We start from the raw sequence: 15,619 nt of genomic DNA on the forward strand, positions 1-15,619 counted from the left end.
GTTCATTCCCCTTCCTCTGGCAGAAACTGGGGCTTAAATGACAGTGGCGAGAAGGAGCACTCTTTTTCTGCAGGTTTGTCTCTGGGTATCTTGCATGCGTGCTCAGTCACTCAGCTGTGTTTGACTCTTTGCGACCCTATGGGCTGTAGCTCGCCGGGCTCCTCTGTCCATGAGATTCTCCAGGCAAGAATACTGGGGTGGGTTGCCATGCACTCCTCCAAGGGATCTTCCCAACCCAGGGATCGAACCCACATCTACATCTCCTGCACTGGCAAGTGAGTTCTTTATCACTGCACCACCTTGGGTATCTTGGGTAGTTGTTAAAACTGTATGATCTACTGATATGTGCCCCAACGTGGATGAACCTCAGAAACAATATGTTAGCTGAAGGAAGCCAAACAAAAGGTCACATATTACATGATCCCATTTATATAAAATATCCAGAACAGCTAAATCCATAGAGACAGCCTGGTGGTTGCTAGGGGCTAGAGGGAGCAGAGAATAGGTAGTAGCTGTTTAACGGGGAAGCGGTTTTATTCTGGATGAAAATGGTTTGGAACCAGAGAGAGGCGGTGGCTGCACAGCACTGTGAAAGTACAAAATGCCACCAAATTGAATCATTCCCTTTAAAATGGTTACTCTCGTGTTACGGGAATTTCTTCTCCATTTTTTAAAAAGCCTCTGTCTATGACCTGCAAAGAACATCACACTTCTCAAGTGCTGATTCAATACCTAAGAGCTCCCACTCATAAGAAATACTCCTTTCTTCTCATGTCAAGCCTTCATGCTACTGAAATATGCAGCTCAAGTGAGTCATAGAGGAGGCAGGCTGAGGAGTGGGTCTCTGGCCAAGGCAATCCTTCAAACTGCTGTCAGCAGCATCTGCAAAGCCACAGCATCCTTGCAGGCCTGCTCCCTAGTCCCTGGCTGGAGAAGGCCACAGGCTCAGGGCTAGCGTCCACTTCCAAACTCACAATAGTCATCATCTCGGTCTCCGGGCAGGCCCAGGTGCTCCAAAGAGATTATGTGTTTTGCTTCATTATTCAGAGAGAGACAAGAAGCTGCTGCCACCAAAGCCCCAGGCTCTGGGTTATTATAAATAGGAGGAGGACGAATAAACTGCATAAACTGCTTGTTGTGTGAAGGCAGGGCTCACTTATATGCCCCAAGACCCCAAAGGGACTCAGTATCCTTTGGGGCTCTTTAGTCACCTCTCACCTGTCTACCCAGAACACTTCTGGAGAAAATCAGAGAGACAAGTCTGATGAGTAGTAAGAAATTTACAATAAAACCGACAGAGATCTGTACAGTCATTGAATCTTACTCAAAAGGACGGGGGCCCCTTTTAATGGAACGGGTCTGACGCCATCTCCATTCATTTGTTCTGCCATTACGTCTTTCTCAAATCAGTCAAACCCGAAGATCAGGATGTCCCAGACACCCACGGCCAGTCATCCTCACCACTCCTACACAGCTTCTTCCCAGAACACAGGACGAGGAGGACAAATAAGGCAGTCTGGCTGATTCCTCTGCCTCACTAGCAGTGAAATACAGGAAGCATTTTAAAAATTCTACAGCAAAGTATAAAGCAAATATCCTGTCCTTCAACTCCGAGGACAGAGGCGGCTGCTAAATCCTCAGAACTGCAGGACAGGCCTGAGGAAACCAAAGATAGACACCCGAAGTCCAAGAATAACAAGGTTCCTCCAACCGTCCGTTTGCACAACCTAAATGCTGGTTATGCAAATCGGCCCTCCGTGTCCCCTTTCGAGACTGTGTCCCCACTATATTTAGTAAGCTCATTTTTCCTCCCTGGACTCTCCACCTCAGAAGGAGAGCTGAAATCTAGTTTAATTGCTCCCTACAGAGAAGCCCTGTCCTGGCCTCTCCGCTCACACATCTGACTTTTCTCAGTGATGCTTCAGCCAGAGAGCTCATTAACTACCTCACTAATCAGTGCAGGCTGCCCATTTCACAGACCAGGAAACAAAGGGAAAATGACCTCGAAACTAAAAGCTTAGCATTTCTCTATAATCTCCTTAACTAGAGTCATGAGCTGCCTTTAGATTACTTATATGCCTCCTCCTGACTTACAGTATCAGTTCAGAAAGACTTTATTTCTGATAGATCTTTGGCAAGCAGAATCCACCCGCTGTTGACCTCTACCTGCCACTCCCTCCTGGGGAAGCCCACTTTGTCATTTAGCAAATAGCCGGCACGGCTGTTCTGGCTGGGAGGGCTCCCTGTAAAAAAAAGAACATGTGAAAAATCTCTTTGTCATGAAAATAATCGCCCCTTAACTCACCAGTTGGCAAGTAACAGAAAAAAAAGAAGAAAATATCCAGGCCAGAAGAAACCTCAGGGAACATCTAAACCACCTTTCACACCGGGCAGATGGGGTTAAACCCAAAGATTTAGAGCTGGGGTTTCCATCCATCTGCCCTAAAACTCGGGGGCGCAGAGCACTGGGGGCACAGCAAGCCCCTCACTGGCTGCTGGACACCCTGAGCCAGTGTTGGTCGCTCAGTCGTGTCTGACTATTTGAGACCCCATGGAGACTGCCAGGCTCCTCTGTCCATGGAATTCTCCAGGCAAGAATACTGGAGTGGGTTGCCATTCTCCTCTCCAGAGGATCTTCCAGACCCAGGAATCGAACTTGTGTCTCCTGCACTGCAGGTGGATTCTTGACCATCTGAGTCACAACGGAAGCCCAGAACTAGGACCAGCCTTAAATCAGGATTCACCTCTGTAGGATGGTTCCAGAGTATCCCCTTTCCTTGACTCTCCTCTTCGGCTCTACGGCTTCACCATAAATAGACCCCCACCTCATTCATTCAGTAAATATTTATTGAGCACTTGCTCCATATCAGATGCCACAGGAGGTGTTAGGAAAACAGCAGACTTCTAGGTCTTGCCTGTGGCTGTCAAATCATCAGGGGGAAACAAACACTAAACAGCTAATTTCATGAATAATGGTTACAGTTGTTAAATCGGGGGAGGGCATAAGCAGGTGCAGGGCTGCACTGAAGACAGGACCCCCAGGGGGTACCAAAAGGATGAAGAGGGAGGGGTCCCGGCAAAGAGGATGGAGAACAAAGAGAGACTGAGAAACTGAGAGGAAGAACAGGGCGAAAGCCAAGGACTGGGAGGAACTTAACGAATTTGAAAAGTTAAAAGAAAATTCATGCAGTCAGAAGAGCCAAGGAAAGGGTGGAATATTACGAGATCTCTTGGTTTTTAAAGGGGAACAAAAGAGATCGCGGCCACCTCGGACCCCTGGCTGAAAGCCAGGCCTTCACTGGAATATTTACAAAAGGCAAAGACCTTGAGACAAATCGGAGACTTGGGTTTGAATCTTGGTCGCTACGACTGACCAGGTGTACGGCTCTGGGGACGTCCCTTCGCCTTTTGGAGCCTCAAGATACTCATCTGTGAAATGAGCAGGATAATAAGGCTAAGATGCGTGACACCACAGAGCCAGTGGAAAGTTCTGCTTAAACCACCACCACCATAAGAACAACAACCACACAATTCAGGGTCTCTATGACCGCCAGAAAGGCAGGGACATCCATCTGCCCACCAGCCCATCCACAGAAGGTGCCTAGGGATACTTTTGCTTTCTTACCGAAGGAGGGAAAACTCACTGTGTAGACATGAACTGGAAAAGCTCTGCAGGGCAAAAGGTATCCTTTGGCAAACTGCATTTCTTAGGTTTGTTAAAAAACTGGAAAGACAAACTTATGACAAAATAAAAATATGTGCTGGGTTTGTTTTTTTTTAATGTATGGATGCCTTTCATTAAGATTTAGTCTTTAACAGTGATCCTCCTACTAGTCCTCCCTAGGAAAGAAATAAAGACTTCTTTTCATATTGCTAAAATAATAATAAGACTTGCCTTCCCAATTTTACAGAACTGCTTTAAGATTCAAATGAGATGATATCCATGCATATATTTCATAAACTTCAAAATGCTGAAACATGTCCTCTTGTTACAAGTATGGTCTTTATACCAAAATAAACCATTCTTCACAAAATGACAACACATAGAAAACTAATGTGACAATGCAGGGGACATGGATTTGATTCCTGATCTGAGAAAACTGCACATGCCACAAGGCAACTAAGCCTGTGGGCCACAACTACTGAGCCCCAGCATCTGAGAGCCTGCGTTCTGCAGCGAGAAGCCACTGCAATGAGAAGCCCGTGCAACGCAACTAGAGAGTAGCCCCGCTCGCCACAACTAGTGAAAGCCCTCTCACAGCAGCAAAGACTCAATGCAGTCAAAATAAAAATAAATAAACAAATAAAATTTTTTTAAAACTACTGTGCACATGACCAGGTTTGGAACACTGAGGCCTAAGAGGGGGAAGCAATAACATACCTACCCTGATGAGACACTGTATGTCTGGGTCAAGCTCAGAAGCCAATCACAGCCAAGCCCTGCATTCAGGCAGCCTTCCCCTCACTCCACATCCAAGATCTGCAACCTGGGAAAACCCAAGTTCCAGTTCCCAAAGCTCCAAGGAACCAATGCAGACATGACACTGATTTCTAGCACTTTCCTCACCCCAAGAGTAAAGCATTTACATTACATGCCAGAACCAAATGCCTCAAGACCTCACCTTGCGTGAGTGCTAAGTCACTTCAGTTGTGACCAACTCTTTGCACTCCCATGGATTGTAGCCCACCAGGCTCCTCTGTCCATGGGATTCTCCAGGCAAGGATACCGGAGTGGGTTGCCGTGCCCTCCTCCAGGGCGTCTTCCCGACCCGGGGATTGAACCCATGTCTCCTGCGGCTACTGCACTGCTGGGGGATTCTTTACCACTGAACCACCAGAAAAGCCTGACCTCGCCTTACCTGTGGCTTAAACCCCACAGCAAGGCTGACCTCTCAGTTGCATGAGATGCCTCTGGTACCAGGAGGGCAAGCAGAAGCCTCTGGGGCAACTCCCCACCCCCAGCTTAACTCCCCAACCCTGTGATGACAGCCCTTTCTCCTCCACCCAGCTGTCCACACCCACTGCTGAATTCTTCCCTCTCAAGGACGGAGGATGCCTTGTCTCTGCAGGAACCCCGGCATTACCCCCAGCAGCAGCTCGCCTTGCCAAATCCAGCGAACCATGAGCATGGTTAACTACAAGATTTTTTTAAAAGAACTCCTCAGTTGAGAGAACTTCAGGGAACTAAATATATACAGATGAGGTAAGTCATAGGTACACAGTCTCATGTTACTCGATTAATTGAGCACAGGTTTAAAACATTTCAAGTCTCTTCCACACCCTCCCCCAGCCTCACAGCCCCTCACCCATCTCTGTCTGCTGTCCCCACCTTCTGCCATTGGCGGGGTCCTCTGGGGGGACCCTGGGGCACGTCTTGTCCCCAGGCCCCTGGGGTAGACCCACATGCAAGTGTCTTGCCTGTGTCCTTTGGGCTGACAGAGAAACAGGGTCCTTTACTATCTGGGCCCCTCGCCCATGTGTGGCTCATCTCGGAGGCACCTACATGAGGCTCTCCAGAGAGGGTCCCTAAAATGGCCTTACTCCCAGCATTGCCTTTAACCCCCACCCCTCCAAGCTCCAGCACATCATCCCAGCTTCCCCCCATTTCTTCTGGGCACAGAGGTTTCCTGCGAGTGAGAAATTTTACCCTGACACTATTCGGCTCCCCAACCAATCAAAGTAGGCTGGCTATCACCTCAGTCCCAACTAACACATTAAAATCTCCATTCACCCAACTCACGGGCTCAGACCCTCACTTATTTTATTTCAGAAGCAGCCCATCCACCTTCTCCACTTTGATCCAGTGCTTTGGGGGCAGAGGGTTTCTGCTCAACAGACTAGTCTCTTTTCTAAATAAAAGAAGCAACACTGCTTACCTTCCTCACTTAAAAAAGGAAAGGAACAATAAACCACATGGTGGCCCCTACAAGGCACAAAACACAGATGATATAAGCACATCTTTTTACTGCCCTTGTCTACCGCCCCGATGTGGGATGCAATCACATCAGCCTCCCTTTCTGAGAATTCGTAGCAGTGTTTTTAATCTAATTCAGGGAACTGGAGATAAATCATAGTGAAGGGTCCCGACTTGCTGAGTTGAGCGGAGGCAGTGGCAGCGACAGGCAGGCTTAGAGAACGGGGATGGGAGGATCCCCACCCAGGCCATGATGAAGACCACACGCCTGATGTTTGTCTTTGTGCTGGTCTGCAGGGCTGCAGGGATGAAGAGAGACCTGGCTGCTTTGGGGCAAAACAAGCTGAGTCCGGGAAGCAGAGGGCAGAGGTGGGGAGGTGGCCCCCAGTTCAGGCATCATTACTGCTTTCTTGGTTCAACAGATGGGTAGGGTCTGCACACCAGCCGGGGCCATGTGGGCTGCTGTGTGGGCAAAGCCACAGCAAAAGCGAAGACACACAGGTCAGCCTTCAGCGCCCAGGTCCCCAGTGGGAGGAAGCATCTGGACACAGGCTGCCACTAAGGTGAGCAGGACACCCAGGGCACCCTCCACCACAGCCGGCTGCTGCATCCCTACCACGGAAAGAAAGGCCAGGGTCTCCTGACACTCACCCTGGCAGCCAGCAGCCACCAAAACCTCAGGTTCAGACAGCAGCCCTCAACCCTCGCTTTCCCTGCCCTGCTCATGGTGGAAAAAAAGACCAGCCTGGCGGTGCCTACAGCTGCTCCCTGGGTGAGGCAGCGATCACAGTGAGCAAGGGGGCCACACACCACTCGGGAAAGATATGCCATCCACGGGCCACATGTAGCCATTCAAACTTAAATTTAACTGGATTAAAAATTCAACGAAAGGAAAATAACTTCAATTCTTCGGTCATCCTAACCACATGTCAAGCGCTCAACCCCCACAGATGGCTCATGGACACCTTGACCAGCTCAGAAACAGAATATTTCCATCATGGCAGGAAGATCCATCAAAGAGACCTGACATGAGGCCAAGAAGATAAAGTCTCCTGGCTCCTGGCTGGTAGCAGTGACATGACCATGGATGTTACCATTATGATTGACAATTACCCAGGGGACAACAGAATTTTGTAATTATTTTTAATTCCCTGTTGGGGTCATGGCTGCAAAAGTTAAGTGACTTAAGAGGTCCTATTTTTATGGAACCCACCCCAAAATGCTCAATGCATGCCTCATATTACAATAAAAAAAAAAACTTAGGGTTTCACAATAACATGGGATGAAACCCAAATCTTGATCATGATCAGCAGCCCACCTGCCTTCTCTGATTTATAGCACCATCAGCCACTTCAATGCCAGAAGGCTGCCCATGCCACTTCTTCGAAGGCCCAAGGTCCACAGGTCAATAAACCAATAAATTAGGTCGAAATTAACTGCGACTCATTTTAAACTGAGGGAAATTGATTTTTGCATCTACGTGGTTGGACTGAATACGCCATGTCCCGATGGATTCTGGCCTGAGAATGCACAGGAAGGTTCTGTACTCGACAAAGAGAACGGCTCAGCCCTGCAGCCCAGACCACTTCTGCTGAAATACTGATCCCTGAATATTCAAACCAAAATGCAGTGAGTTCTCCTTTCCTTTCCATCATACCCAAACCTAAAAAAAAGATGGAGGAAAGGTTATTATAATACCTCAGCTTTAATATAGTCCTGTGCAGTCAACTCTCAAATTATCTGCATCTGAATTATTGTCAAAATTTCTAAACTCCAAACTGGCTTTCCCTAACACATGTATGCCAGCCGTTTTGCATATCAACTGCTCAAAGAATACAAGCTCATTTTAATATGCACCTAAGCAAGCTTTAATTAGGAAGGTAAACTGATGCTTTAAAAGACTAAATAAACAAATAGCAAAGGCAAATAAACTATTTTGGGGGTTACCTGCTCTCCAGATTATTTGCAAGCTCCTGTGGCTGTCCATTACAGCTGACAGTAAGACGCTCGGATCCCTGGCCCTGGGATTCAACAATGACACTACAAAGAAGGCAGTCATCTCTTAAGGAGGTAAATCCAAAATATGACAAATGAAATGTTCCTACAACATCCATCTTTTGCGTGGGGATGCTCGTTGCTGTTAGAATCTGCCTCCCCGGATCCCAGGTCTCAAAGCAATTTATTAAGCATACTATTAACTCCACTTTACAGAATTTAAAGAAAACATTCTCCAAAAGAAAACGAGTTAAAGCCAAGATCCATGATCTCTGTATTCTGATGCTCTCACACACATGAGCTCTACATCTCCAGGGAACTGCCCTCCAGCACCTTTCCAAATGACAAGGCTACAGAATGCTGCTCTCCTGGCCTTGGCCCACAGGAACCCTCCAAGTGGAATGGTATTTTCTACCCTGGCCTGGAGTAAAAGTACAATCCATTTTATGCTAGGATATTTCAGGTAACTCCCCTCCTATTGCCATAAATATACTTTGGAACTAATGTCATTACTGATGATATTAGGGGCTACGGATGAGAGAAAGCCTTTCAAGTTTCATGTCCATATGTTATATACACATAGAATGTTTTTGGAAGGACACACAAAAAGCTGATGACCATGGGTGGGTGAATGGGGACACAGGAGGGAAGCAACTCTACTTCTCACTATATACCCTTCTGAACAAATGCTGTTTTACAAACACGCGTTACCTACTGAAGGCTAAATAAACAGACTGGATGGCTTGTCATTTCACCCCTTTCATTCTCCATCTCCTCGCTCCTCTTCCCTGTCTCTTTTCCTCCCATTCATTCCACCTCTCCAAGCCTCCATCGAGGCTTGCCCCAAGAGTCGCAAACTGTTAAAACAGTGGCCAGAGACTGAGCCAAGAGCTGTGCCCAAGATAAGATGCCAAGCAAGACCAGGAAGTCTTTCAAGGTCACACCCTTTATCAAGCCAACCCAACACGCTAAGGAACTCTTCAGCTATGTAGAAAAGGCTAACCTGACACCACAAAGGCTTGCCTTCTCATCTTTTGGAATCATACAGGTCAAATGTCCTAACTTCAGAATCAACCAACCAATTCTTTACCAAGCAAGTGTATCATACAAGAATCTACCCCCAAAGAGATCCAAAGCTACATAGTCTTCCATCCCCCAAAGGAGGCTCTTTGTCTCAGGTCCTTGTACTGTAACAGACACTTTATTTTCAGTCTCAAATCAGGACACTGAATACTCCCTGGCCTCTAAAAAGCAGGAATTATGAAAAGAGAGCTCATTGGGAGGAAAATAAACCTGTAAATCCTGTTAGGCTTTGCGCTTCATTCCAAAGGCTTTTTCCCCAAAACAATACCATTAGCATTACCATGATAGCCCTAAAAGGGAGATTCTGCACAACAGAATTGCAGCTCGTAGTTCAAAATAAACCCCCAGAAAAGCACAGGAAAATCAGGGCTCCCTAACCCACATTCTGAGCCAACTCATTTCCACTCGCCATTTGTGGGCTCACCACAGTCCTCCTTATAAATACCTTTTCTGTAACTTGGATGTGCTTCCCACCCTCCAGGCCTTTCACCTTCCAGGTGGGCAGCTGGTCCACAAGTATTCATTACGGGCCTCCCAAGTGCCAGGGACACAAAGCAGAGGCTGGATCCATACCCTCAAGGAGCAAACTGGGAGATGAAACAGTCACACAAGCAATGAGAACACAGACAGTCAGTGCTGTAACCAAGCTCCAAAGAACTCTTCCCACCAGAGCCTGGGAAAACTAAGAGACATTCCTTGGATGATGAAAAATGGAATAGGGCTTTTGCAGGCAAACAGAGAAACGGGAAGAATATTGGAGGCAGAGGAAAAAGCAGGTGGCATGCTGACATGCAGCTGACATGAAATCAGGAGGAAATCCAGTGTGGCAAGAATGTTGGAATCCCCCTTCTTCGATCTGGCCTGTTTTAGAAGAGGGACAACAACTAAACCTAGTTTACTCTGAAGGTTAGCAGCGCCAAAGGAAAAGAACGACAGGGACTCCAACACAGGGCTCTTTCTCAGATGCAAAAGCCCTCTGGCTCCCCTCCCTGAAGCTGGCAGCCTGAACATCGCCCCGGGGGTCCTTTTCCATCAGGCAGCTTCTGCTTCCAGTGCTGATCCCTGGGGCCCAGCATCCCCTCAAACACACTCAAAGGTCAGAGGGCGAGAAGCTGCAGAGTGTCTGAGCCCACTGACCCTTTATCGCTTCATCTCCCACGCCTTCCATGTCGAACAACCCACTCACACCCCACTGGAGAGTTGCGGCCCGGTTTATCATGTCCCTGTTTCCTTGTCCCTGTCTGGTACATTTCCATGCCTGTACATTTATTTACAACTTCTTTATCTGCTCCTTAGACTCTAAATTTTCTGAAAGCAGTGATGAAAACTTCCCCTGCCCCTTCATTTGCACTCCATCCCTACATAGAATAATACTGAATTCAACTGACACTACAGAAAAACTTTAAGTGTGGGGGTTGGGGGGAGTATTTATACTCTCATTTTAGTGAGAACTGGCTTAAGGCTAGAAGCAGAATGTGTTAGTTGCTCAGTCGTGTCCGACTCTTTGTGACCCCATGGACTGTAGCTGGCCAGGCTCCTCTGTCCATGGAATTCTCCGGGCACTACTACTGGAGTGGTAGGTAGCCACTTCCCTCTCCAGGGGATCTTTCCAACCCAGGGATCGAACCCATGTCTCCCGCATTGCAGGCAGATTCTTTACCATCTGAGCCATGGGAGATCTGATTTACAGTCTGCATCCTGACCCTTTAGAGAGTGAACACAGCACTTTTCACATCCAGCAGGGACAACGTCTAAACCAGGTATGTCCCAGGGGAAAAAAAGAGGCACGTGGTCATCTTTACTAGAAAGATGGAAAAAAAGAGGCAAATAGTCATCTTTACTAGAAAGATCCTTCCAAAGAGTCCCGAGGCCCTTCAGAGCTCCAAGATGGACAGGCAAAACCCCTTCAGCCCGATTCCTATGTGTGGGGTCTGAAGGGTCTGCACTAGACAGTGCTTGTAGCAGAAAGCCCAGGAAGTCCTTCCTTCACTCTAACTCAGACCCTTACAGATTCAAGTTAATCCCACTTTTATTAACCTCAGGGCAACCAAGAACAAATGCACAAAGGAGGCAGCCTCGGAGAAGACGAAACACTGCTCTGGGTCCTCACCCTTGATAGGAATTCCTCATTAAGAGTTCCACAGCTACTTCTCCATCCTTCCACGGAAACAAATTCAATCTGGCTGACTCAGAAATATGAAAGCCAAAGGTTTTTTAGTCACTCCTAAGGAGAACACAGTTTAACTTGTCCCACATCCCCAGGAGCTTTTACAAACAGCACCTGCGCACATATTTTTGCGACCACAAAGTTCTTCCAGCAGCCCAATCTATAGTTGTAGGGGACCTGAGATCCAGAAGGGATCGTCTTCCGTTGCTCCCCATTCCCAACCCCCAGAAAGCTGACTCAAGTCCACAGGAGAGCTGAGCTGATAGGAAGCCTCAGTGAACAAGGGAGCCTCTCTCTCGCCTTCCCACATCGTTCATCAGGATGCTGGTGTCCCTGTGGAGAGCAAGGACCCTGCTGACTTCTTTCAGTAATACAAAAAAGAAGTTTCAGGAGAGAGTGGAGAGGGCAACAAGGATCTGGACCCTCGGGGGAGCCACACAGGCAAGTTCCAGCAGCCCATGCCAACCAGCCATTCTATGCCCACTGGCACATGCTCTTGCCTTGGGGCTGGTGGTGCATGGAAGTCAAATGCTCCCATCCTCGAACCTCCATCCCAAGCCCCTTTCTTACCAATACATTTTTCTTTAGAAAGAAGTTATTGAAGAAGCACTGTATAAAGAGTGGGCGACTATTTGATCTCTCAAAGATCACTAGACAATGCAGACAAAAACTAAAGAGCCAGCAACCCTGTCCCACATGACCTTGGGCTAGTCACTTCACCTTTCCCGGCTCTGGTGGCTTCATCATCAAAACGACACACAGGGAGAGATACTTTATAATGTTCTTCCGGCTCCAAAGGTTGAACATTAAGCTCTGTATATTTCCTGGAGAAATGGCTAAAGGAAAATCAGCAAAGAGATGCAGAATTCAGACCAATCTTTTAATTTCCACTTTGAAGGGAACATTTTGACTCTAGAAATCACGTAATTGACCACCTCCACCATTTCCACTTCTTTTCCCCCACCGACCTGCCAGCTTTGTTAATGTCAATCTCAACCACAGGACTGTGAGTCTCATGAGGCAATAACACGGACAAATTAATTTTGCCAACGCTGATTCTAGCCCACAAACTCGGTTTGCAATTGCCAGCAGTAAGTCCGGCCATAAAAGTGAAATTCATGTTCCTCGTGATCTAATAAGCCCATTGCCTGGATAGAAATAAATCATCTGCTGAATAATAATACCCATCAAACTCCTGCAGTTTTTCAAATCCCCAAGTGTCATGAGAAATATTCCTGTCCAACATAAAATCAGTATTTTGAAAAGTGGAGGATGGATAGAACCTCACCCACCCCCCATCACCACCAAAAAAAGAATTCAGCCCTTACACACACACACCTCTTGTTTGACTATATGCCCAGAGTCAGGATTTCAGGTTTGCCCACCTTAATTGTGGTTTAAAACGGTAAGTGCGGAAACCCCCTCCTCTGACTGTTCTGGGTAAACGTTCAGCAACTGCAGGGCGCTCGCCTCCGCTGCTAACTGATGATACAAGAAAGCAAGCCCGTTTTCTATCTACACGTAAAATGAAGCTGCACCCCTCCGATACCTGCCAGAAACTCCACCGGAGAGCACACAGCCAGGGGAAACAGTGCACCCCGCGAGTGCCCTGGAATCCGTTTACTAAAATAGGCAGGAAGAAGGAAAGATCAAGGCGATTCAAGTGCTGACGGTTGTACTCCTGTGTGCGGAGGGGAGAAAACAAACGCCAGCCGGGAAGTCCCCAGCGGTGCCTGCACCTGGGAGGCGACAGCTAAGGATGCATGCGGGGGTGCGGCGGCGCAGGGAGTAGAGAGAGCCGGAGGGAAGGCGGGGGCCGACCGCTCACCTGTCCGTACACCTGGATGGGCTCCTGCTGCAGAGCAGCACTCCGTCTCCTCCGGAGCGGCTTCTCGTCCGCCCCCCGGGGCGCCCCGCGCGCCCCCAGCCGCAGCTCGAGCGGGTCGCCCCGCACCACGAGGAAGCCCCGGTCCTGGGGCCCAGGCGCGCGGCCGCCGGTCAGCGTCTGCGGCCAGATCTGGCCGACAGCCCCGGGGGGCAGCAGCGCGATCAGGACGAAGAGGAAGGGGAGTCGCGACTCCCTCCTGCTGCTCCGTGTCGCCATGTTCGGGCGAACGCGACCGCAGGTGGCGCCGCCGCCAGGAGAGAATGTGCAGCGCGAGGCCGGGACGCCGGCCGGGCCGGGGCCGCGCGCGCCGCTCCCGGGGCTCCAGGCCGCCCCGCTGCGCCCGCCGCCGCCGCCGGGTCCCGCTCGGTTCGGCGCGGCGCCGTCACGTGGGACGCTCGCCGCCTCGGCCCCTTCGCGCACTTTCTCCGCCGCGGCCCCTCCCCCGCGCGGCGATGGGGAAGTCAAGGCAGCGGGCGCGCGGCCCGGGCCCCGGGCGGGCGCTCCTTGTCGACCGTGCGCCCTGCGGCAACTGGGAGTCGCGTGGGGCTCGCCGGTCCTCCCTGGAGTTCTCGCCTGCTCTGCCGGGTCGTGTCGAGGTCGCCCTCAACCTCGGCCAGTCTCCTTTCCCGACTGCACAGCCCCGGGTCCCGCCACACGACCACCTCGCCCGCCCCCTGTCGCGCCCCCACCTCCGAGGGAGCGTGGGGAGTCCGAGGAAATTAGCGCGGAGAACGCGGCGGGCACGTTCGAGTCCAGATGAGCCCGCCCCCACGGTGCAACTCACACAGTTTCAATTACTCTGGGCACCGAACTGCCGTTGCTCGAGCTAAACTGCCCCTGCCCTGAACACGGTAAATATACTCCTGGCACAGAGGCCTTAAAAACAAGGAGAGTCAGACAGGAGACTCGCCACACCTGAACCCGCTTAGTTACACAGTGTTCCTTGCACCCAGAAGACCTGCGCGGGACACGCGGCCCCAGCACAGTGGCTTCCTTGTGACCCCCGCCTGTGTGACCGGGCACCGATCCATCCTACCTAAGCCCCCAAACCTGTGCACACACCCCAGCCCCTTCAGCCCACAGCCAACGCTGTTCCAAGTCCTCTTCCCAGGGTGGGTAAAGCCTTGCCACTGGGGGCAGAAGGGGCAGACACCGCAGAGTGGGGAGGACGCGTTTTAAATTAACCCTACATGCAGCTGGAGGATCCAAGACCTTGTTCAAAGCACAAGGAGATAAAGGGTACTGCGGAGACAAACCCAAGGTCAATATTTGTCTGCAGGTTTGTGGGAGCCGCCAAGGCCTATCATCTGTTTCATTTTATGTTTCGCTGTGCTCTGAACTCAAGACCCTGGTTCTTGATAAGACAGAGGAAGCAAGGTTGAATTATAGTTTCATGCAAGCCCTTGAGAAGCTGAGAGGAAGGAGGGATGGTCATTTCAGTGCCTGCAAAATGCTCCTCCTGGTCCTACCCCTGCCCTCTGGGACTCTCCAGTTAGCTTAGCTCACCCTCTTCCCCTACCTAGCGTCATCCCTGGAAACAACCCACCCAAAGAGGGACAGCCTTTCCTTGCCTCCCTAAATCCAGTCTTCTACCCGCCTCTCATACCCTATGCCAGACTCTCTGGGGACCTGGGTCTGATTCTTTAGTCCCCAGCTTCCTCTCACCCCTTCATTCTCCCCCAGTCTTTCTATCCATCTCACCATAATCATAGAACCACCTAGTTCTCCCCCATCCTCTGGCAAAGTCACGGATCCACTGCCAGCTCCAACTCCCCATCTAGACCAGCGCTGTCTGGTCAGTATGACCTGACCAGGCATGGACCACCCTGTGGCCTCCCCAGGCCAGAAGCAAAGACACATCAACACCTATTTAACCCCCAAGTGAAAATGAGAGGAACAGGGCTAGAGTCGGTCTACTCTGCAAGAGTTTCAATTGTTTATTTCAACATATATTTCATGAGAACCCCTATAAGAGCAAGTGTCAGAGTCCCCGCAGGAAACACATGTCCCTTAAGTGTGGACTTGAAGATGGAAAGTTGCTTTTCCCACGAAAAGCAAATGGTGCAAATGGCAATTTGCAGGGAAGGGTTGGTAGGGCAGGGCCAGCTGCTTGCTGATTTTGATTTTGATTTGCAGCGTGGATGCTGAAGAACTTGCAGGAATGATCAAACATGGGTAATTTGCTCCTTGAAAGCCCTCCTCTGTAATCATTATGTACCTTCCACACTGTTCTAAGGTGGATAATCAGCAAACCCTGAGACTGTATGAGCCTTATAACCACACTACCTCTCCAACCAAACGTCAGTTTCCTCATCTACAAAATAAGGATCTTAATTCCTGCCTATCCACACAGATATGCTGATAGCATCAGAGGAGATAATGTAAGTGAAATAACATTGCCATGCAAATTGTGAAGACCCCAGATAGAAGTACTGTACACAGATGACATTAGAGACATGCATTCTAGTCCTGCTTTGCGAGGAAGTTACTGTGTGATTTTTGTTCTTGATCATCTGGTCTCTCTGGGCATTGGTGTCTTCGTATGTGAAATGTAAAGAGACCTTGCAGCCCT

The 15,619-nt window shown here is 49.5% G+C and overlaps 1 protein-coding gene across 2 annotated transcripts in view; it reads right to left on the reverse strand.

The window, feature by feature from the left end:
• SORL1 (sortilin related receptor 1) overlaps positions 1-13,410 on the reverse strand; it is a 159,450-nt gene extending 146,040 nt beyond the window's left edge. Inside the window, exon 1 of one of the 2 annotated variants that reach the window (XM_070473463.1) lies at positions 12,988-13,410. In XM_070473463.1, coding sequence (XP_070329564.1) covers positions 12,988-13,263 — 276 coding nt within the window. In that variant the 5' untranslated portion in view covers positions 13,264-13,410. Of the gene's footprint in view, positions 1-11,879; positions 11,942-12,987 lie in introns of those variants that run through there. The other variant, XM_070473464.1, reaches the window with a different exon arrangement.
• Positions 13,411-15,619: the final 2,209 nt, after the last annotated feature.

Source organism: Odocoileus virginianus, chromosome 10, assembly GCF_023699985.2.
Source record: "Odocoileus virginianus isolate 20LAN1187 ecotype Illinois chromosome 10, Ovbor_1.2, whole genome shotgun sequence".
Taxonomy (NCBI): domain Eukaryota; kingdom Metazoa; phylum Chordata; class Mammalia; order Artiodactyla; family Cervidae; genus Odocoileus; species Odocoileus virginianus.